At 43.8% G+C, this 23976-nt stretch overlaps 2 protein-coding genes across 2 annotated transcripts; both read right to left on the bottom strand.

Moving 5' to 3' along the window:
• Positions 1–13548: 13548 nt before the first annotated feature.
• On the bottom strand, positions 13549–21994 carry AP1M1 (adaptor related protein complex 1 subunit mu 1). The gene is made up of 12 exons (XM_075524072.1): positions 21851–21994; positions 21071–21227; positions 20622–20689; positions 19933–20063; positions 19641–19788; positions 18924–19050; positions 18435–18577; positions 17503–17574; positions 17061–17219; positions 16264–16389; positions 15995–16070; positions 13549–15390 (listed from the first exon to the last, which is right to left on the bottom strand). The coding sequence occupies exons 1-12, from the start codon at positions 21890–21892 to the stop codon at positions 15368–15370; spliced, it is 1272 nt and encodes a 423-aa protein (XP_075380187.1). The 5' UTR covers positions 21893–21994; the 3' UTR covers positions 13549–15367.
• A 472-nt stretch (positions 21995–22466) lies between these two features.
• On the bottom strand, positions 22467–23731 carry FAM32A (family with sequence similarity 32 member A). The gene is made up of 4 exons (XM_075524078.1): positions 23582–23731; positions 23373–23511; positions 23181–23234; positions 22467–22996 (listed from the first exon to the last, which is right to left on the bottom strand). The coding sequence occupies exons 1-4, from the start codon at positions 23656–23658 to the stop codon at positions 22928–22930; spliced, it is 339 nt and encodes a 112-aa protein (XP_075380193.1). The 5' UTR covers positions 23659–23731; the 3' UTR covers positions 22467–22927.
• Between the last annotated feature and the right edge of the window lie 245 nt (positions 23732–23976).

Genomic DNA, 23976 nt, shown 5'->3' with positions numbered 1-23976 from the left:
TGCCTGCGAAGAGAAACGTCTAAACATATGAACCGCATTAGGAGGGAATACAATGGAAGAAAAGCCTGATAAGCTCCAGAGACACCTTGGCTTGCCACGGAGGGAAGCACGAGCTGCGGTGGCAGTGACACAGCTGGAACGCTGGCAGTGACACAGCTGGAACGCGGGCAGTGAGGGTGTCGAGAGCCCAGAGCCTGGTCCGGGGATGGAGTTGCCTTCGTCGTCCATGGCTCTGCTGGTGACACACAAACTTCTGGAGTTATCAGAGGTGATCTTGGGCTGATCGGCCCTGTAAGAGCTTGGACCAGCTGAATTGCTGATGACAATGACATGAGAGAGAGCAAGAGAAGCACCTTGTTCCGGGTGGCAGTGAACCACTGGGACGGCAACCTTTAGATAGGAACAGTCTGTCCCTACGCTTCCATCCAGTGATTCATCGGTGACTACGAAAGAGTCATAAAAGCACCACTGTCAGCTAATGTGTCATTAAAGGAAGTGTTCTGCTTTTTTTTCCTAAACAAGAAGTTAACGAAGTATTATTTTTCACTGCCCTCATGCTGTAAGCTGGCATTTCAAAGGCTGAAGCTACTGTCCTTTGTTGTTGCTTTACTTGCTCATCTTGAAGCTGTAATTGAATCCACCCAGGCTGTTTTGCAGGCCTCCGAACTGTCAGTTCTCTCCGCAACTCGCCTATATAAAGCCCTGCTATTAGCTCCAGCAGCTTAACAGTCGATCAGTAAACTTCAAGGGGCTGTGGACAGCCACATACCCTGTAGTAAAGGACACAAATGGCTTTGAAACTGAAACCACCTGCAGAAAACTTCAAGAGATGTGTTTGGCCAACCCTCTCCCTCCCCCCAAGTTTTGTTTTTCTTTTCTTTTTTTTCTTTCAACAAACATTTGCTTGAGCTGCCCTTTTCCTGGGTTCTCAGCCTAGGGGCTATGGCACAGCAATGATTTTTTTTTGGTGGGGTGGATTTATCCTGGATCTTTGTAGATGCTTCTTTGGCAGTCCAGCCCAAATGGCCATATCCAAAGACGCTTAAGCATTCCTGAGACGCTCAGAACACTTCAATATGGGATGACAGATGAAATAAAGCATTTTGAACGCTTCAGGATGTATGGCTTTGTCTTTAGGATTTGTATCTGGGTTCAGTCAACATAGTATCAAAGTATTAAATCAACCACATGAGCATCAGCTCTCCATTTACTCTAACGGGACAGTCAATTCCCTTCGTCCGAGACGCACCGAGACAGGAGAGAGGAAAGCCTCCAGAGAGGGAAAAGCTTCCAGGTTATAATAAAATGCCACCCAGCCAGTGAAACTGAGAGATGTGTGCATCTCTGGTCCCATTTCCCTGAAAGTCAAGCCATGAAACTCAGCGCCAGCTCGGTCGGCCGCTCGCTGCACACCTGCTCCCTCGCAGCCCCCACGTAAATGAAAGTTGTTTCCCTCCTTGCGAGCAGCGAGTGAAAAAGCTGCCTGTGCTGGCCTCAGGTTGGGATTTTTTTTTTTTTCACTCTGTGCTTTCTGCTTTTCTATAAAATATTGTCATGGACAGTAAGTATGAGGTGCTGCAATTGTTAATATTAGCAAAGGTCCAGTTTCCTGACTGGTAGAGACTTAGAACATAATAACTCATCTTTTATTGGTACTTCATTTTTAGAGCAAGCATCGTTAAGTCATTGCATTCTGATTAAATTATATATATTTATGTGTATATAACATATATAACCCATCTATATATAACCTATATTTGCATGCATGCACACACACTCACACACACACATACAGATATATATCCCCCCAAGGATTTTATCTGAGAGGTGCATTGGAGGAAGGCTACCACAGGAGAAGGGCTCTTGACTCTACAGACAGAGATGTCTGTGCAAAAAGAAGCTATTTAGCCATAGTGCAGGTTTTTGGAATTAAATGTTTCAATATATTTTTTTGGAAAAAAAACCCAACCACAAAACCCCTTGTTGTATGTATAAATACATATAATGTATGTATAAATACAACAGAAACCATCACTAGCTCAGCAACAAATGGCACAAAACAAGCCCGCCCCAATTAAACCTGCCAGGAAAGCCCGTCCAAGGCTCCAGCCTTAAAAAGGTGGGAGAACAAAGCACAGGGCAACCCCTCGCAGGGTTACCCCACCGCTGTAAATCTCACGAGCTGTCCTGTCGTGAGTTCATCTGGGCGTTTTTGTTTGACTGGGATTTTTTTGCTTGTAAGCCAACCCCATCTCTCCTACGATGCTGTCAGATCAGCTGTGCTGTGGGGAGGGTTGCTATGAGATGCGACGCTGACGCTGTGCCTTTTCCATCTTGCCACTGCCTGTGCCTTGGGCCATCTGTCAGCGCTTCCCAAGTAAATGGGCTTGTGGCAGCAGAGGAGCAGGTCAATTTTTCATCCCAGATGCTTCTGCAAAGGGACAATCCTGCAAAGTGCGGCCAGACGCCTTTAAGGAGTCACTGGCCCTGGGGCGGCAATGGGATATCGGTGGCAGGAAGAAAACAGGCAGCTTCAGGGGCGCAACGAGTCGTTGCAGGGACACGGTGCAGGCTAAGCGCTGCCTTGTGTATTGGCTTTTCACTTGTTGGCTGTTTGGCTTAGGTTTTGCCAAGAGCATAGCTGAGTTTTCAACTCCTCCACAATTTCGTATCAACCGAACAAGTCGTTAGAAACCACTGAAACTCAAACCTCTATGAAAGCAATGGTCCCACAAACCGTGAGCTGCTGTACAGCACCTGATGCAGGGGCTGAGCTGACGCAGCGTAAATCAGTGTGACTCTTAGCAATGGTCCTTTTTTCCTTTGGAGCTGATTTGGAGGGTGCTGCTGTGGCTGGGTGAGATGCTGCTGGAGAAGGAGGTGACAGCCCCTGTCCCTGCAGTGCCTGGCTGCCAGGCAGCGAGATCCTGGTGTTGTCGCCTCCGCCTGTTGGTTTTCCAAGAGCTGAGAGTTCAAATAGCCTTTCCTGCCAAAAAGCAATTCTTTAAACTTATTGTCTTCTTTGAAGCTGCAGTCTGAGCACACACAAAACTCATTGCACCTCACCAACAGCACTGCCCGTCTCCTTGAGCTCTCAGCCTTTCCTATCATTGACACTTTCTGTGCGAGGTGGGTATTGTACAGAGGCTGGCCCTACAAAAGAGACTAAAACCCAGCTAGATTTAGAAGTGAGTGATAAGTGAGCTTTTTAGGGCAAGGACTGCCTTTTCGCTTCGGTGCTTGTTCGCTTTGCGGTGCAGGAGAGGCTTTCCTGTGCTTGGGACTTCTCGATACCGCAGCACAAGTCAGTGCCAATAAAATAATATGAATCAGGGCTGTTTAAGTAGCAGGTGATGTAATATCGCTGTATGCAATAGCATATCTCTGAGATTTGCAGTGCTCCGAGCAAACGTGATGGGCTCACTGCAGGAAACGGCGGGTGAAATTCTCTGGCCCTTCTGGTGTGGGTCAGCTGGGGAATCGCGGTGGTCTCCTCGGGCTTCAAAATCTCGCTCTCCCTCCAAATTACTCTTGGCTTCTCCGCTTGTGCAGCTGGTAAGGACGTGCTATGAGGCAACCCCTACAGGCACTTTGGATTTTGAAATGTGCTGCTCAGTGAAGCACGTTAGTCATTGTCATCCCCCCCAAAAAAACCCTCCAGGAATAACATCTTCGAGCCAAAGCGAAGTCTGCCAAGGAACGAATGCCCTTGGGTGGACATTACTGATACTGCATTTGTTATATTAGGCAGGGGAGGTCAGGCCATTCTTTAAAATAAGTTACAGTAAACAAGCTGGGTAGCTGAGCCCTTCAAATGCTTCATTACTGATGAGTTTTAACGTTAAGAGCGTCTATCGTACGAATCTTGATCAAGGGAAAGATAAATGTGCTGTTTTTTAGCATTTCACTACAAACATGGTGTTTGTGCCAACTGACACAATGATTAAATATGATCCTCTCTTCTCAGAAATGAGGAGAACTGTAACCGCACCGAGCTCTCCGCCGCTGATACGAGATAAAAAGAGTCAAATTGTGTGTGGTTTCCTTCAGACCAAACTTGTGGCGTAGCGTTTCGTGAATGATGTTGTCCAAAGTCAAAATAATCTGTTTTGCCCAAAGATATTTTTACAGAAGACTGTAAGAGTGTATTTTTCTACAGAATAATAGAAAAGGTTCATTTATCCTTTGCACCGTGCTCAGCATTGGCTCTTTGTTAGTGCAAATAGAGGTTCAACGCCCCAGTATGGGAATGGGAATTAACAGGTGCCCAATTGCTTTCATTCTAATGGTGGCTAAAAAGGCAATCCAGCTTTAAAACAAGCTGGATTTGACTTTTTTTTTTTAATTAAAATTACTATTCAGGACATTTTCCCCCCACTGTGCCCCAGCCCCTCTCCCTGCTCCTGGGTGCCTTTGGCTCGCTGCTCTTGCTGAGCGGTGCCACCGACAGCCCCAGACAGGGGCTCAGCTCAGCCTCATGCAGCACGGTGACGGCTGCGACAGCAACCCCGTCGCTGACCCCTGCTGAAGCCACGGTGCTGGTTAACACAGAAAATGAAAAGCAGCTGTTTGTTTCTTTTCAAGAGTATCAGAAAAACAAGAAGATGGTCTCCTCCCCATGTGGGCCAAAGGCTTCTTCAGCCTTTTCACTTTCAGCCACACTGATAGCAATAATTCTCTGCCTTTCTCTAAGGAGCTTTTCCAATTTATTTCATTGATGCGCTGCAGGCCTGTGGGAATTAGCTACAACTGTCCTTCCCCTGTTGTAGACCAAGATAGAAGCAGTGACGGAACCACCCAAAAAAAAAAAAAAGAGACGAAGAATCGCAGCCCCAGATACCTCGCCACCCTGAGGGTGCTACGAACTTTGTGCTTTGCAGCCTCTCAAAGCCCTGCAGAAGGTTTGGTTTGCTAAATCTAAGTAGGATGCCTCACCCTTCTTGTGAGCAAAGTGCAGCCACGCTCGCGCTTCCTTCGTAGAAAGCACTGACACCGCACTGGTAACTCCAGTTAACAGCAACCACTTTTGTCAGGCTCCACCAAAACATGAACCTTCGCTTGGCACAGCTCAGTCGTGCCCCGTCCCCCGGGCTCCAGCAGGTTTATCCCAAGCCCTTTAAGCTCTGCTTTATAGGACACGGGCTCAGCGCAGTGCCTTGCTGTGCAAATAACTTCTTCTGCAGCACCTGGGCAGCCTTGGAGAGCAGTGCTCACACCGCCAGGAATAAGATCTTGGAGGAAATTTGTTGCGACCGACACCTGCTAATTCCTCCTGTGCCCTGAGATGGCCCCGTATCCGCAATGTGGTCTTGAAACCTTTCCTCTGCTTACAGAGCTTTTTAATGGCTCTGAACTGAAGGCTGTGGCCGATGGGATCCAGCATGGGGCACGATTAAATGTTGGACCATAAAAAGGCACGCTGAGAGCCTCCCTTCAGAGATGCACTACGGATGCAGGGAAAAGCAGCTGTAACATTATAATATTCATTATTTATATTCTCTCTCACTCTGTGGGTATGGGGAGAGGAGGCGGTCAGAAGCCAGGAGACGTGAGGCCAGCATCCCCCATGCAAGCACGAAGCCAACAGCTTCTAACCCATATGGCAAAGGATAGGGTAACTAATGTCCTGGAGGAGGGAAGGGGAAAATACCTGGTACTCAGTCCAAAAACGAGGCAGTATTTCCAGCAACGGGCTGTGTACGTGGATGGAGGGCAGGGAACAGAACGTTTTTGGTACCAGCTGCCCAACAAGGTAGGATGGGACATACCGTGCGCCGTCATGCCTTCCCCTGCCGCTGGCTTCCCCCATGCCCTTGCACGACCGCCACTCTCACCCAGGATTGGTGCAGGAAACGTGGGTGAGAAGTTCTCCGAGAGCAGACGTAATCCTGCCGCAGGCTGCCCACGGAGGCACCCGGGCACCAGCCTCCCTCCGTGCAGCACGTTGACTCAGCGCGTGGTGCCCCGCTCTCAGCCGGGGATGTCCCATGGCACCTGCAGGAAATTTAAACTGAGTGTGGAGGTGTGCGGCTTGTTGCGAGGGCAGGAGCTTTGATGAGCTCAGCAGGGGAAAAAACCTCTAGGAAGGATTACTCCGAAGTTTTGGAGGCGAGGGACCGCTATGGTCCTTTAGAGCATCACCTTTAATAATGCGCTGCACGGAGTCCATTCCACGCCCATGGACATAAGCTGCTGCAGCAGCAGCTCTGGGACCGCAGCTTCTGGAGAAGGTGCATCTTTTGGAGGAGAGACCCCATCGTCACGCAAGGACCTCTGAGCTCTCCCCTGCATCAATTCTTCCAGCAGCAAACACACGCACACAAACACACGCACTCTCTGCTGGAAGCAAACACTTCTTTTCTAACTTGACTTTGCTTAGCTTTAACTTCCAGCCATTGCAGCTGCTGTTTCTTTTCTCTGCTGAATTAATGTTCCTACCCCAATAAAAAAAAAAAATAAAAATCTTGTGTTTGCTACAAAAAAATTTCACTTCATTAATCTAAACCCCTCTGGCTGTACTGTCACGAAATACTGCTTAGGAAAAAAAAAAAAAAGCTGCTTCAACACTGCTGCCTGGGAGAGCCTGGTTACTCAAATGCTTAAGTCAGGGAGACCAAAATGTTCCCTCCTTTCCCGCCATCTCCACCAGCATGTTGCAAGAGTGAGCAAGAGCGAGAAAAAAAGCTCTTGCAATGCCCCATCTGTGTCAGTCCCTCCAAAATAACTCCTGTTGTCATCAGCCCCTGATATTTTTGGTATTTGACACAATACACAGAGATAAGTTTGGGGACGTAATTTTGCACAGCAATCCAGAGCCTTTCGAGCGCTGCGGCTCCCCAGCTCTCGCGGCACGGCTCCGGCTTTGCCCAGAGATGTCGGGACGGTTTGGGACAGGGCAGGCGCAGCGCGGCCCGGCATCGGTGAGGGATGCTGCTTTGTGCCAAATGAAGCTCGTGCGACCAACCAAGTGCTGAAACGAGCCTGCAGACTGCTGAGTTCTGGGGTGGGGATTTTTGTGTGTTATAGAATAAAACGGAAAACAAAATCCTGACTTTCCTAATGGTAGAAGTCAGTTTTATCGGTAACAAAATGATCCCTTCGCCCCTCTCTACCAAAGTATTTCCTATATAGAAATAACATGGATTTCTGAAGTCAAGGGATGTGTAAGAAAAATTGTAATAGGAATGGAAGTTAGAAAATCTGCCTTTGGGAACTCTATAAAAGCAGCCATGGCTTAGTGCAGTAAAGGTTGTGTAGTGCTGTTTATTCTGAAGGATTAAAATGAACCCCCCGTTATTAGAATTTCTCATTATGCACTTTTTAGGACAAATTTTGGGCTAGCATCATGCTGGGGTTTTGTTGTTGTCGTTTTTCCTTCTCAGTAGTTACAGTTACTTTGGATCAAAACAGTGATGGCAGCTATGGAAAAAAACCACTCCGGCTTTATCAAATGGTCCGAATGAGGTTTGCTATAATCAGCGAGTGGTGTAATTCTGTGCAGAATATTAATTGCAATATTGGCCCCCTTCCAGCTCAGCTCTTTACAGCTCCATTTAAATGCTATTTGCTCTGATCTAATACTAGTTAGAGATGTTACCGGACTTTTTTGCCATTAACTGCATGAGGCAGAAGGGCTGTTCCTTTCAACACATAGATCATTCAGCGCACGGAACGCTTCTTATTTCAGAGCCCAAATATAACATTTTATCATCTAGTGAATCTGAAATTTGCTTGGATAGAGCTCAATCCCGCACCATAGAAGTCTGCGAGTATTTAATGAAAGCTAAACAAGGCCTGCATTGATATGATTTATGGATTCGTTGTTTATTTGCTAAAGGCTTCTTTACAAGACTTATATCACCATGTTAATTACTTTAAATGTGTCCATCTGCACTCAAATAACAAAAATATATGTATGGACTGTAATGAAATACCACCCTGAACCGTGCAGGGCAAGAAAAATCATTCATGCTGCAACTATAGCAACTACTAAAATAGCAAAGCACACTGATTTCTGACATGAACCTGTTCCTAATGTCCAAAAGACACTGTGTGCTGCGAGCTTTATATACCAGCTCCCAAAATATCCGAGTCCTGATAGGATGAGAAAATACTGTCATGTTCTTGCACCAGGCCAATTACAAAGCTGTAGTTCCTGTGCCGGTAAAGATGTTTCCTGTTGATAACACAAAAGGACAACATAGCACTTAGCTGCTAATGTTATCTGGGACCCTTGTGACCTCTCGGAAACTTTAACAATTGTAGAGTTCACAACACGTAGAAGCGCTCTGTCTTGTGCTTTTGTTTTAATAAATAAGCAAGAAAGAAAATAAACACTGGTTCTGCAGCCATGTGCTCGCTATTGGTCAGGGAGCAATTAGAGGTGGCTGGAACGTAGATGAGAGCTCAGCTCTATGAGCAAAGGGTTCCTACCTCTGGCACGGGGCAGTGCTTGACTGTTAAGTCCTTTTCTAAACAAATACAGTGACAAGGTGGAATTTTTACACTGTAATATCTTCTTTTGTCAATTTTAAACATTTCCTTTTCAACTTTATAGACTTTTTTTACGTTTGAAGATGAAAAAGATTTCATTTGTTTATAACGTTGGCATTTCTAAACAGACCGCATTCCTTTCCTCCATGCGTTTTCTCCAGCTTTTATACTGAAGTCTCTTCAAACTCTTCCTGTCTGTGTAGCTTTGTCCCATCTCCTTGGCTAGACCGCAGCAGTCACCAGTACACAGCCTGGGACGCAGCACTCCAGGAGCTTTAAGGAAGAACTTCTTGAAAATATAAAACCAGAGCTGGATGTGGGTATTAGATTACCTCTTAACTGTCTATTTCTAACGCACAGTTGAGATCTCCCACCCGACACCCAACTGGTATTTGCCAGCCCTCACAAAGCCCTTAGGGCAAATCCTCCGATATTGATAGGACAAGAAACCCAGTACCTCTGCTCTCTCCTGGATTTTATGGGATTCTCAAATCCCTCATTCCCTGCTGGTGCAGGAGCACGCTTACACTCACCCGAACATGGGTAGGAACCAGCAGCTGCTACAAGCTCTTTAACTAAAGCTTAAAGCAGAAAAACCCAGAGTGAGATTTGTCTTCTCTCCGCTTTGGAGCATAGGCTCGACACCCGCTTTCCCAACAGCGCAATCCGGAGTCTGCCAGTAAGGAATCACTCTGCGGAGCCTTCCTTGCGATCCAACAGGTACGTCAATGACTTGTAACCCAGTGGCTTGAAGATTCATACGTAACAGATTTATGGATTCAGCCTAGTCTGCCTGATTTCCCTAGATATTCTTCTGTCCTTCAAAATCTGGGGTGCGACAACCATGCTGCTTCAGATGGTCTAAGAAAGTCTCAAATGAGGTATAGGATGCTCCTTATGAAGGACAGAAAAGAGTTTTTCTTAACTTAATAGAAAAATACTTTTAAAGCCTTATAATTGAATATTTGGGCTTTAGTTTTGTGCTAAGGGTGAGTCCTTTCAATGCTGCTTAAATCACCCCATCCGCTCTTCACCTGTACCTGCCCAACTGGAAGAACAGAGATGAAACTAGTCAGCGTTTTTCCTTGCTCAGTTGTTATTCCTGCTGGAAAGAGGCAGAACTTCTTGCGATAGTTTCCTTTGAGCAGTGCTTATTCACAGCAAGTCACAGTGGGAGAGGGTGGGAGGCAGAGTTCATTCATTTTTGTAGCATAACATAGAGCAGATCGTGTTTGGATTTCACTAGATATTTGTTGTTTTACGTTTCTTTGCTTTATATTGGAGAAGGGCCTGCAACAAAACTTTGATCCAAGGTACAAATCCACAGCCAAGATTTGAACTAAGCCTACAAAACTTTCTCCAGAACAGGCCGTAGCCCAGCATGCTGACTTTGGGAGCATCTTGTTCTTCACGTTGCTGATCATTTGATTCAGGCCTGTTTCTGCTTGTTTATTTGACCATCAGCCTGCAAATTAACTTGTAGGCTCCAGGTTCTAGTCCATAATTTTTTGAGAATAACCCAGAGTAATTCCACCTACAGCACAACAAAGTTGCAACAGTGCAATGCTGCAACTGCCAGGGCGGTCAACAAGACCAGAACGAGCATAAAGACATGCTGGCAGCTTGAAGGGAGAAGAAGAGGAAGGAGAGAGAGGTCATAAGGTTAAGCTGGGCATAATTTCTGACATTAAACTCAAAATTATCCAAACCCTCTGGTTCAACCAGTCTGCCAACGACCACAGAGCGGCAGAACAGCTCAAGTGGGAAAAGTGGCTTTAATCCTCCCGTGCGATGCCATTGATTTTGCAGGGCTATGGACGATCTCAATTTCAGATGGCTGTTGGCACCAAGTTCCTGGGAACTTAGCCCAGAACACCTCCTAATAAAACAAGAATCCTTCATTTTCAGGAGAACAAACACAGAACCGAGTTTAGCTACAACTCCTATCTTTAAAAACACATTACGTTTTTCTGTTTAGGAAATGGTGCGCAAGGAACAGAGCCGGACACGCTGCTGCCCAGAGCGATGGTCACGTCATAAGAGCCCACAGCCAGAGCTGGCCACGATCCGCACACAGACCCTGCGCTGCCAAAGCCAAAGAGATCAAAGTTACAGCCCAGTTCACCAGCCCCGGGAAGGGAGGAAATACAGAAGGACCCAAAGTCTTTAACTAATGCGCTAATAACAAAGCGAAATAGCTATAAAAGAGAACCTCCTGCATCTGACTACAGCAAGAGACGTGACTAACTCCGCTTTCACAAACGCTGAGTCAAGACAATGTGCTGTAACGACAAGAGAAACAAGTTTTATCTGTGCATAGGGAGGGCATGACTTGTATTACACTCCGGATTGCACAAAATTCAGTGGAAAAAAAAGGTTTACGATCGTTCACGATTTCAGTACAACTTCTCCTGTAGCACAAATGACATTGTTGTATAATTAATTACCATAGCAATTAAGATTATTCGTATTGTCCCTTAACTTTGCTCTCTCACGCTATTTTCTGCAAGGCCATCAACCCTTGTGGTGCCAGGGCTGCTGAAATTACAAACAGCAGTGGGTGTCAACCACAGAGGGGGAAAAAAAGCGCTGAACAAATTGCAACATACTGCATTTGGCAGAAGATAAAGATAGAGGTGCCAAGGTTTAGCCCATCTCATGTCACAGAATATAAAGTCAGAAATAAACAGGTGCAATCTCTTAAGCCGAGACAAACCCACTACGGATAAAGTCTTATTGTCTCTATGCGTAAGAATGTTTTATAGACAAAACCAGCTCAGATGAGAGTTGGGAAGCAAATACAAGCAGTCCAAACAGTGTACAGGCATGAACGGATGGCAAGAAGGAAGGAAGAGTAGAAACACATAAAAGAAAACCAATTAAAGAATCTCCCTAGCTAGAAGACAGAGGTGGAGTGAAGCTTTTCTAATGTACCCATTTTACTTGATTGGGAGGTACGTTCTGGCTTCTTTTATCGAGACAAAACCAGTTTTCTCTAGAGGTAGTCAAGTGAGGGGGAAAAAAAAAAAAGGAAAAAAGAAGATACTCTCTCTCATTTGTTGTATCAAACAGGAGCTTTCAGACCACCAGCTGAGTCTTAATTTTGTGACCCAGCGATGTCCACCACCACCAGCGTACAACTCTGCGTAGCTGCTTCTCTGGCTCCGCAGAGCGGCTCATCCCTTCCCTTTGCGCTGATGCCCTCTACTCTGTTTTGCAGCATGACCATTATCAGCCACGTGAGAGTAACAGAAAGAAGTGAGAACCATAAGAGAAAACTCTCAAACTAAATCGCAAAGTTACTCAAGTCCAAGAATCATACTGCATAAGCCTAAAAAAAAAAAAAATCTAGTTTTTGGGTTTTTTAATGAACTCAGAGGAACTGAAAAATACCTTCCCAATCAAAAGATGCATCTTCTACATACTGTTTGAGTGTATAACTCTTTCAGATAATTAATGGGAAGCATGCAGCGTGCTCAGAATGCCATCTACTGGCAGAATTGGCCGGGGTGGGGGGAGGAAAAACCAAACCCGACAGCAGTTTGTTGCAATTTTTCATTCTAAGAAAGCCAAGATATCAGATACACATACCCACCGCTACAGGAAGTAAAGCTACCTATTTACGCCAATGGGGGAGTGCCGCTGACGCACCTTGAGGAACAGCTATCTAATCAGTTAGCAATTAAATAATGCGTAGATGAGGTTACAGTTTTGCATGCCTGCGGAGGGGGAAGTCATCAACAGCTCTGAACCTTCTAACCAGTCACTAGTGAGTGTAACTGATCCTTTCCCCACTGCTGGAATGCTTTCACTGGCTGGCAAATTCCCTGCTCCTTCCTCCAGCCACTGCTGGAGAAGGGCTTCTTGCTCTTCTGGAACCGACCTTCCTCTGGTCGCAGGAAAGACACCTTCCATCTGGGGAATGCTTCCTGCTGTTGAAATATTCTGATCCAGCAGTCCGTGTTAAGGATAGAGCAGCGGAAACACACTTGAGCTTGCTGAGAAGAAAAGCCTGCTTCCCAGCTAATTACAAAAAACCAGACTGCGGAGAACATTTAAACATTGCTGGCTTAGTATTAGAAACAGACACGTGTTTTCAGAGCCACTTGAGAAGTTTAGTCTTTTGATGTTCCAAATTCCAGGTAACGCAGCTATGAAACCACGTCAAGCTGAAAGCGCGGCTGAGACGCTTTACTGCTTATTTGAATTAGGCAAATTGTCTTTTAAAAGTATTTTATATTAGGCACTTACCTGTACCATAGTGGCAGACCATCAAATTTACATTTTTCCACATTAGGTGGAGAACAGAAGCCACCAAGATAAGAAAGATTGAGCAGTTGCTCTAAGAACAAAACTTAGAGAAAAACAAAGTTACTCCTTGAACAAGAGCTAGTGCTAGAACAGTATCACACCTCTGTTTCTGCCTTTATGCCTGTCTAAGTACACAGGGACCGTACATTTCAACAATGAATGGATGAAGAGGTGGGTTGGGTTTTGCTTTCTGAAACAGAGGGTGCTAATGAGCACTAATTTGATGGTGCACGGGCGAATTTTGCAGAGAACAATAGAAAAGCAAAGATTTTGTCAGTATTTGGTAAAAAAGTCAGGAATATGAATACTTGCAGCTTTTACGAGGTTCAGTTCCACTTACCCAGGCCTCATATTAGAACAATTGAGGGTACTCTAAGATTAAAGGCTACAACTTGCTGTAGATCAAACTGAAAAAAGAGCAAGTGAAGCACAACTGATTCAAAGAGGACTTTTTGCCCTTTATTACTTCCTGGACAAGCACGGCTGATGCCCCATCATCAAAACAGAGTCAAATTGTGACAAAATATGAGAAAACACTGTTCTGGTCCGCAAGATACAACCTTCAACAGGAAAACAAATGAAGCTATTAAAAGTCACATTTTACAGGCAAATAATTAAAGCGAACACTTTGAAGAAGAGAGTCATCAGGAAGTGATTTGTCAACCAGTTACAGTTTTAATATAAAAATGTTTAGTCCAGTCATAAGCTTAATTGTTCAAATGAAAATGAGTAGTGGAACGAAAATCTTGATCCAGATTATTTAATTTGTTTCAGCATCAAGCTTGTTGGGTGACAAATACAGTAACCTTACTCCAGAATGTACATGTGGACACCTATCGTTGCCTAACCAGCTGTCTGGTTATTGCCTGGATACCTTCAGGTATCGGTCCTTTCTGAGGCAGCTCTTCCTGTAACGTTACAGCAGCTGCATCTCAGGGGAATTTAGTTGATTTTTTGCTAATAGTATTTATTGTATACACAGGTATATGTATAGTCTACAAAGATTTAGTGGGGACATTGACTGAAGTATCTTCTCAATCTTGTGGGAGAGTCAAGGACTGTCAACAGAGTGGTGTGGAGAACTTCGCGCACAGTGTACTACATCATGTTTGCAGACATATATTTAGATTTTGATGGTTTAAGTTTAGCATCTGTCAGGAGTACTAAATTCAAACCAAAACAGTCTAAAAATTGTTTAAAGAAAATACTGATAACCATCAAAATTTTTCTGAAAAATCAAACTATGTACACCCATGCCAATCTTAGCTTCTCAGAAAAAAAAAAAAACGAAATGGCATGTAAAAAAAAAATAATACCTTTAAGTATAACATTCTGAACTGTTATCCATTCTGCCAGGAAGTTATAATAATAGCTGTTCACAAACTGAAAAGACTGAGAAAGAAAGCATCCCCCTTAGGGCAAATAAAGTTAAACAATTCTAGCGAACTATAGGAAAAAAGGGAAATGTTTGCCCTAAATTAACACAAAGGCAAGCTGGAAGAAAGATGGCAACTGTATTTTTATCGGTCTCTTCATAAACAACAATCAATTTTCAGGAAGAGGTTGGAGTATATTACTATTATCTGAGAAAATATTAATAAAAACCCAATCTTCCTACCAAATTTCATCACCTCCAAAATTGTTTTGGTCTTTTTTTTTTTTTCTTAATAATTAATCTAAGCTCTTATGCCTACATATCACAGTTTTGAACTTGTTTTACGAATACCAGGTAAAAAAAGGCAAATGCTAGTCAATTGGCATAGGGTTTCCATGCCCTAGGGGTATCACAGGGTTGAAACTCTTCAGTCTGCATTTCGACTAACTCGCACTAGCAATCATCATGCTTCCACAGAGACGTTCCCATAGACATTTACTTCTGTGATCTCTTGGTCTCAGTTAACTTAGTCTTCAACAAACCCATATTTTTGTTTGTTTCCAAACCCTTCACTTGAAGTTATTCTGTCAGATTAATTGGTTTGAAACCATGCAAAAAGAACAAATAGTATTTTTGGACTTCAGATAGTTTTAACTCATATTCCGTAAATTTTTATAAGTTAACAGAGCTTTGAATGAGTTAAGGCACCCATATGCCCAGAAAAAAATAAATACCTTGGGCTAAATACAACTAAGTGTTCAGCAGTCATTTAATTGCACAATCGTCTCCCTAATTTGTAGAATAATGCTGCCAATGTCTTTAGAGATCCTAAAACACGAATACTAGAAACTTTGCGAATGTAATGGACAAGGCATTGACAAGACATTCTCAAGGTTCATTCTGCATTCCTGGCTCCTCAAGGTAACTGCTACTCCTAACGTAATTAGCATTTAGCAGCAAGATCAGCATGTTCTAAGAATGAAATAAATATTCACACAATCAATACTAATGGTTCAAATGCTCAAACACATTATTGAAAACAGTAATTTTCCAATCTTTCTCCTGCCAATCCAAGATTGCAGAAACAAGACCCTTGGCAACAACATTCACAGCTCTCAGTACCACAGAAGCTTCTGCAAACAAATTCTAGGCCTGAAGTTTTGTCGTCTGTGGTGCTTGTGAGGTGTTTTACTGTGTTCGAAGCTGGTAGTCTGTAAAGGGGGGAAAAAAAAAAAACAATCCAAAAACCAGTTTTAGTAAATTGGCTCACTAAAAGTAGTAAAGCAGATGAGCAAATTGGGATGAAGTCATATAAAATAAAACCAGATCTTTGCTTAGAACGGCCATGATAACGAGCTCTAAAGCCATTAAGGTAATTGCAGGCTGTCATGCTTCCATGCCAGAAAAAGTTAGATTAGAAAAACAACAACAACAACAACCAAACCCCACCACTTTTACTTGCTAACAATCTAGTATCTTTTAGTAGACAGTGTCTTATACATCTTAAAGCTGGCAGAATGATACGTGTGAGCAATTTCTTTTTAAATTTACATTCAAAATATCTCACCGAATCCCAGCTCAATTACAAAATACTTGAACAGCATTACTGAACTATCCCATTGGGTCTTTCATTAAGACACCAAAAAAGGTGACTGGAAAAAGCAGCATACCTTTATCTAACATGTATCTAAACCATATAGTTTAATACTCAAGAATATGAGCAAACTGGTTTTGTGTGTTTCTATTTGTAGGTGTATGCTGGAGAAACAAAACATACAAGTTGGAGCCGTCTACAGTCTATTGTCTTCCATTTACCTCCATTCTGGGTAATATAACGAACCCACGGGAGAGCCTGATAGCCACTCTTCTCAATTATCTTCAAGTAGCGAACCTAGAAAGAAAGATACGTTAAGAAATAAAGCCTCCCATGTCAGCCAAGCAGCATTTAGCAAAAAAAAGAAAGAAAAATTTTTTGGTCAAAAATATGTTTTATGGATAACATTGAACATGAATCATCAAGATGATGAGAAAAACTTGTGTTTTAGCATGTTAACTTAGCAGTATTTCTATTTTCAACTACTAACCTGGATTCCTGAAGTGGTGAAATATGGAATCTCAAACTTGACACTAATGGGAGGTTTTCCTTCCTTATCTTCAGCTTCAACACTTGGAAGTCCAAAGTGAGCTCTCATCAGGTATTCTTTGCCACCCTACCCAAAAGGGACAGATTTTTTTCTTCTTGAAACAAAAAATAAAAAAAACTTGCAACGATACAAGTGGTTTTCTTAATGTCAAATTGCTGAACTCCACTATTCATTTCAGCTCTTCTCTAGGGCTTAAAAGTGAGCTCTTGTTTTTATTTTAAAAACACTTTTTTTTTTTTTTTTAAGATACAGATCAAATTAGGACCAGCCTGAGGTATAACTGATTTTCTTCAAGCCTCATACTCAAAAGGCAAGGGTACCACTGACCGTTCTGCTTAAATGGTGACAGACAGCTGTACTACCACACCATTAGCATTTGAAAGAGCTCATGCTCATGGAACCACCCAAGAAGCACAGTCTGACAAACTAAAACAGCTGCTGCTAAATCTAGGCCAAGAGATTACACCATCCACAGACATTGCTCAAAAATCTGCTCTCTAACCTAGTTCTGAAAAATTATCCCAATTAAACACACACACACAAAAAAAGATAAACAAGAGTATCTTAAACATCTATTAGCAAGTTCCAAGCCTTCATCCAAGGGAAAAGAGGAAGAGGCCAATACTGCTTGTCTGATACTATTAGAATTTACTTTAGGTAGAGTCTGAACATTCATAAAATATTAACATTAAGTAATTATTACACTATTAGGCAATAAGACTAAAAATAACACTTACTGGAAAAGATTTAATGGACCAGACAATTTCACTGTTCTCTGGAACCCATTTGACACTTCCAACAGTAGTTTTAAACTTTGGCGAGTCCGCATCGTTTGGAACCGGAATGTGAATCTCCACATTGTTGGCAGTTGATCTACGCTTAAATTGACTTTTTGCCTAAAGAAGAAAAAAAATCACAAAAGCAGGCCTCTCAATATTTCCATTAGGCAAGTGAGTTTGGAGAGCTGCGAGACACACAAATCCCCTCCACCCCAATCTACACACCAAGAAACAGAACTGTAACACAGAGATCGTAACTTACAAATGAAGTTTTCAAAAAGATGCATGTCCCACAGAAATACTAAATACTTGTACAAAAATGCACATACTGCTGGTCAAGCTTTGAAAGCAAATGAAAGAGAAGACTAAAATTAGCCATAATTATTTCAGAACTTCTGACCTTGATCATGTACTCAATGCGGCTGTGGGAATGTTTTTCAATCACGGACTCAATCCAGATCAGTGGTTTTACCTAAGGGGGGAAAAAACACTTAACAGTTGCAAGTTTTACTTTGACACGGTCACGAAAATGTTGCTTCCCCTAAAGCTACACTCAACACGTGAACCCCGCAGAAAACAGAAAGTCTGTGGTGTTTGAAATGACAAACGAGTTGTGTTTCTATTAAAAAAAAATTATACAAATGAGCAAGCATTGATATACCAACGACCAAGTGTTACAAGAATCACAGGCTTAAAAAGGTATGTCTCAAATTAATCCCTAATAACAGACGTTTGCATTCCAAAATATTTGATAATTCAACACACTAGGGACTGAACTATGACTAAGCCCTAAAAATAACTCTAATTCAAACTACTGCCCTTAAAATAAAAAATTAAATACTAAACTTTTCATTTGTTGTCTCCTGTTGCGTATTATAGGCCTTCTCTATATTGAATTTTTCCTTTTCTGAAAGGAAAGCTATCCTTATCACTGTGGCTAGCATACTCTAATAAAATTAAATGACATAAATACCGTTGCTGACAAGCACAATGAATTGCTACACTGACATTTCATCACATTAGCTTAAAAAAAAAAGTTAACACAGGAACGATATTTCAGAAACAGTTTCAATAGCAGTTGAAAATAGAGAGACTTATTGCCAAGTTACTTCTAAACTCATTCCTACTTCCTCCAAAAAGAGTGAGCACAAAGCTTTGCTATTAACAGTTGACTTGAAAACTACTATGCTGCCCACACTTTAAGAAAAAAAAAATTAAGGGAAAGCCTTAAGCCCTTGTAATTAAGCCTTAATGACAAGGGAAAGCCTTGCAGCAATTCTGCCTACAATCTAAAACATTATCGTATAAAAAAATGCAAACATCCAGACTTACGTGGGTATTGAGACGGTAAGACATGAGTTCAAACTCTCCATCAGGCGGAATGAAAGAAATTGTCCTGTCGTTTTCAAAGCGAGAGAGACGAACACACTGGTGAAACTTTACATCTTCCAGTTCTACTGATTTACTTTTGCCACCTAGCAGAAAATACACATTTCAAGGCACTACACAAATTATGTCCGAAGTCTCATCACAGCCAGTTACACAGCAAAGTAGCTGTCTGCTGATGTTTTAGCCAATACTTTCTTTAGCTTGCTATAGGTTTTTAGGACTACAGAAGTCCCAATGAAAAATAAGAGATGAGGAAGTCTAGATGGCTACCATGCATTACCACAGACCTCGTGTGGTTTTCTACCCTGATAAAGGGAGTATTTCTATCATCTTAGAACAAATCCTGAAACAAAGCTGAACCTCAAGCATCCCAAAACCTAAGACTTCAGATAACATCTTTCATGATTACCGAGATATCACCAAAATACTCACGGCCTGTATTATCAAAGAGAACTTTATCGTTTAAACCAAGGCGCAGCTCTGGCATTCCCGAGAGAAAGACTCGCATTTTAATGGATCCAACTATCTCACTCCGCAATACATTTCCATTGGCACTGACCTAAACAAAAAAGAAAAGAAAGGTGAGATTGTTTGATGTCATGACACATCACATCAGCACAGTACTCCCACCCCATCCCCATGTCCCAAGTTTTCTTGGATGTCTGTCTCCTGAGAAATTAATCCAGTAGAGTAGAATTAGGTAAGGGAGGTGATAGGCACAGATGGAGGAGGAAAGGAATCATGGAATCATTTAGGTTGGAAAAGACCTTTAAGATCATCAGGTCCAACCATAAACCTAGCACTGCCAAGTCCACCACTAAACCATGTCCCTAAGTGCCACGTCTACATGTCTTTTAAATACCTCCAGGGATGGTGACTCCACCACTTCCCTGGGCAGCCTGTTCCAATGCTTGACAACCCTTCTGGTGAAGAACATATCAGAAATTAGCAATACGTACAAGCAAAGCGTTATTTGTCTACTGGATGTCCTCGTGGGCACTCAGTCTTCATGACTGACATTGTTTTAAGCATCAGAGTACACCAGCCACAGTCAGTCTGACTTTTTATTGTACCCTTACAGGTTTTCAGACAATAAGCCCTTTTCAACGCTTCCCATTACAATTCTCATTAAAAGTTAAAGGTACCCACCAAAAGGTTAACAGACTCTATAACATCCAGGAACACTTCATTTTTCCTGTATTTTATCCCTTCTGATCTCCATGAAACAGCATTTGTAACAGTGGCAGGCGGACGTGGAGCTCCAGTTTCAAGTTTGTGACCTTCCTGAGTGATGTACCTTTATAGCCACATAATTAGCATGAAAAAATGAAATCAATTTTTTTGATAACTAGAGCAAGCCAAAACATTTGTTTGCATATGGAAGAATGCTCAAAACTTTCCAAGGAGTTTGTGACTGTAAGTGATGCAGAATGATACTTACTCTTGTAAAATTTTACTGTCAGTGGTTTGTGGATAACCAAAATCCATAAGCTCATCTAACAACTCATAAATAATAACAAAATTATCCCTAATGCTCTCTTCTTCCAACTCCTTGAAATATTCAGAAAAAACCTGAAACAAAGTGACAGGAGAGAGGGGAAGAAGGAGGACTTAACTGAGGAAGTACATTCTTGCATCTAAAATAATAATTTTTAAAAAGCCCCAAACCAAACCCTGTAATTCACAAACAGCATTCTGTTCAGAAGATTAGCCTCAGGAAACCCACCTCAATTAAAAGAGAGCTAGAGAATCCTAGAAGCAACTCTAACTATTATGAAAAATATTTATTCTGGAGAAAATATTTTTCATGCCAGGTACAGATGAACCAAACATAGAATCTATATGATATGCCACTACTCATGCATCAAGTTCACAATTCTCCTCTGTGTTCTCAGGGCTTGTGCAACTACTTACAGCATTGTGTCACATCCTTTGCCTACTCAGCTACAAAATATCAATTCCGTTATTAGTGGTTAGGAAGATAGTTCTACAAAATAATCAAATATAAAGTAAAAATGCTATTACCATAGAGTTCTTTAAAAACGTGAAAGCTCTACGCGCTTCGATTTAGATCAGACTTAGACTGAACTGAAAAGAAGACAGAGGTTACGTTTGAAATTTCATACTCACCTGAACTACTTTATATAAAAATGAAAACACCAGTGATACACAAGCATTTTTCTTAGAAGTTGCAACAACTGATAAAGGATGTTCAGGAACACGCATTCAAAGTCAGCATTCAAAAAAACGTTTACCAAGTGCATTTTTAAAAGCCTTTAGGCAATTAGAGTTGGCCAAAAAACCTAAGCGTTAGTTAATTAACAGTACCTCTGCTCTAACGAGATAGGAAGATAAAAAGTCAGGAAATAATTTATTACAGTGAAATTAATATAACCACTGTTCTGCACCCTGTGCTGCTGGTGCACGTTACGCTATGTAAAGCATAAAACGACTTTAATAGAGCCTTCTTATGTCGCTTCACACATTCTCCAGCTTTGCACTTAGAAACAAACAACACACATAATACAGCAGCACTCGGCACATCAGCATATGCGAGCTATTTGCAGCATAAAGGATACGATATAGGTTGTTATGTTTAATCCACATAAAACGCACTCCTCCATGTGCTAGAATAGGAGAAAGCGTCCCCTCTTCTTCCTTTTCCATAAGGATTGGCATAAAATGCTCCACCTCGGACATGTCCACATCTCCACGGTAATTCCGACAGATGAGAACCTATAAAGAGAGAAACAAAGTCCGTGTATTTTTTCCTCTTTCATAAGATGATGTTACCACGCAAGACCAATGCACAAGATATTTGGAAGGCCTCTTTAAGTAACTTTAAGTCACCAAGCTTCACTCTAGCCTCTGTGCATTCCATAAATGCAAATCACAATGCCAAAATACGTTGCTGATTAGAACGCAAATCCTAATCTTTCATTGCAAAGTCATGTATTAATATTTTCCAGAGTTATTCTGCACCTAATGCTGCACACACCTTCATAATGCTTTTAAGATGGGTAAACGTGCAACTCTTCTGAGACAAACTACCTCCAATTAAGGCAGAGATTAATTACCCCCGGTGGGATGCCCAAGGGCCCTGCTGGCACGTCTGCTACCAGCAGCCACAGCAGACACAGGCCACGACTCCCCTGTCACAGCTCGGACCTGCAGTGCCATGTAAAACCGGGAGGGGCCGGGAAGGGGAAAGCGGCTGCCGCAGACCCCGACGAGGCCGGGGAACCCCCGCATCCCGGGGCCCCTCACAGACCGGAGCCTACCCGACCCCCTCAGCGGCCCGGGGCGAGGGAGGCCCCTCCGCTTCGGCCCCGCAGAGCCCCCCGCGGCCTGGGCCTTACCTTCCCCTTCAGGTCCAGCACGTAGACGGCGCTGGCCGACATCGCCCCGCCGCCGCCTCCCGCCCGGGCCGCCGTGTCGCCCGGCCACAGACACACCGACTTCCGCTTCCCGCACCGGCACTTCCGGCAGGAAGTGACGAAACGAGACCCGGCTGCTGCGGGGAGGGATACGCGTAGGGCTCCGCCACGGCCGCGGATGAACAGGACGACTCACCGCCTGTTAAATAGTCCCGGTGTGGGCTGCCCCGGGGTCTTTTTCCCCGCTGGGAATGGGTCCCACAGCGCCCAAACAGCACCAGGAGCGGGGCTGGGCGCTAACGGCGCCGGGCCGAGGGGCCGCAGCCCACAGGGGAGGGTTGGGCAGGCTGAGGTGCGAGCCCCGGGCAGAGGCTGACCCAAGGCCCAACCAGTGACAGCAGAGGGACAACATTCGGGTTTAAGAACAATATTCGGGTTTAAGAGGCATGTTAGGATTTTAAACATCAAGACACATGTCATCTCTCAAAGGGAGTAAGAACTGTAAAGGCAAGCAAGGCACTTCAAAAACTCCACACACAAACGACTGTTTCATCAGTGCACTGCCTCTGATTTTATAGGTAAGTCAGCACCAAAAAAGGACAAAAGCAGCATTTTAATAAGAAGTTACATCAAAGTTACAAGTTACAGCAGACCCCCCACCTCAGAAAGAACTCTAGATAGAAATTATACAATTCCTATAACTTTCAAGAGAAGCTTAGGCTATGCGAGGCCATCAGACTCTTCACTTCCAAAAAGGAGAACTGTTAGTATCAAATAAAGGAACACTTTCCAGCAATTTATTTTGGCCTTAATCCTGCTTTAAGAACTAAAAAAACCAGCCCTCTGCACCTATATAAATCAGAGCTCATCAGCCAAGAAGAGACTTTGTTGAATACTGGGTTTTCAAAAACAAAACAATTAAATAAGACAGTACAAAGTCATAAACGCTCAAAAGATATATTAAACATACAATATGGAGAATACACAGATTTACATGGCAACCCTGTTCAGTACAAACAAAACACAACTCCTGATCCAAGGCCTTGAAAAGCAGTCCATTCACTTAGTCCAGCTGACTTTAGGAATGTCGTAATGCTCCGTCAGAGTATCCAAGTGCCTGTTGAAATCCTAGGGGAGAGAAAGAGGAAGAAAACGTTTAATATTTGGCACTGACATCACCACCACTGAATCACAAGACCCTCTGCCTCCCCGCTTCTGTGCTTCACAAAGGCGAAACAGTTCCTCCAGCCCAAGGAGCCTGCGTGCTGATAAATACACACCGGCCTGAGCAAATCGGGATAATTTAGCTTACCTCCACTCTCTGCTTATGGGTTTTCGACGCTTTCTTCAGGATCCTCTCCATTTGCTAGAGGAAGACACAAGAGAGGCCGGTTACTTCCAGCACTTGTAGCCCCTCAGGGGCCGCATCTAAGGGCTCGACTGGGGTTTTTAAATCCCCGCCCGAGTCCCCAGACGGGGTCTGGCCCAGGCAGGGCAGCCCTACCCGCTTCTCCTGCATCTTCTCGTAGGCCACCTGCGCCGGCGTCCGCTTGTCCAGGCCGCGCTTCTTCTCCTCTTCCTGCTTCTTGCTGCTCACGATCTGCTCCAGGATCTGGGCCTTGTCCTTCGCCTTCTTCTTCTTCCTGCGGGCAGAGGGCGGTCAGCGCCCAGCCCCGGCTGCCCTCCCCGGTCCCCCCGGTTCCCTCTCCTCACCGCTTGCCGGCCCCCAGGGCCGCGCCGCTGCCCTTCAGCCGCAGCGGCCCGCGCTGCACCGCCTCGTAGTCCGCCATGGCTCTGGCGCCGCGGCGCCCGCCGCTCTGCGGCGCCCCCTGGAGGCAGCGGGGGGTCCCGCAGCGCGCGGCGCCGTTGTCGCGGCAACGCTGTGTCCTCTCCCTCTGTGAGGGAAAACCGCTACAAGCCGAAGCCGCCGCGGGAGCGAAGTCCAGAGATCCCGGCTGCGCCAGAAAAAAACAGCCCCAGCCCTCCCCACACACCTCGTTCCATGCCGAACAGAACAATTCTGAATAATTTTTGCTTATTTGAAGGCACGCCGATGAGTGAGGCCGGCGTTCCTTTGCTGAGGGGAATAGATTTTCCACCGGGCAGAG

The sequence above is a fragment of the Mycteria americana genome, chromosome 24, assembly GCF_035582795.1.
Source record: "Mycteria americana isolate JAX WOST 10 ecotype Jacksonville Zoo and Gardens chromosome 24, USCA_MyAme_1.0, whole genome shotgun sequence".
NCBI lineage: Eukaryota > Metazoa > Chordata > Aves > Ciconiiformes > Ciconiidae > Mycteria > Mycteria americana.
The sequence above is the reverse complement of the archived record's forward strand: the minus strand, read 5'-3'. Positions and strand labels throughout refer to the sequence as shown.

Bases quoted from the DNA above. Each gene is read 5' to 3' on its own strand.
- AP1M1 (XM_075524072.1), bottom strand. From the start codon at position 21,892: ATGTCGGCCAGCGCCGTCTACGTGCTGGACCTGAAGGGGAAG. The intron at 21,228-21,850 runs GTAAGGCCCAGG...CTCTCTTTATAG, and splicing joins TGCTGGACCTGAAGGGGAAG to GTTCTCATCTGTCGGAATTA. The intron at 15,391-15,994 runs GTAAATGGAAGA...CCCCCTTTACAG, and splicing joins TTATATTACCCAGAATGGAG to ACTACCAGCTTCGAACACAG.
- FAM32A (XM_075524078.1), bottom strand. From the start codon at position 23,658: ATGGCGGACTACGAGGCGGTGCAGCGCGGGCCGCTGCGGCTGAAGGGC. The intron at 23,512-23,581 runs GTGAGGAGAGGG...CTCTGCCCGCAG, and splicing joins GCCCTGGGGGCCGGCAAGCG to GAAGAAGAAGAAGGCGAAGG. The intron at 22,997-23,180 runs GTAAGCTAAATT...TCTCTCCCCTAG, and splicing joins CCCATAAGCAGAGAGTGGAG to GATTTCAACAGGCACTTGGA.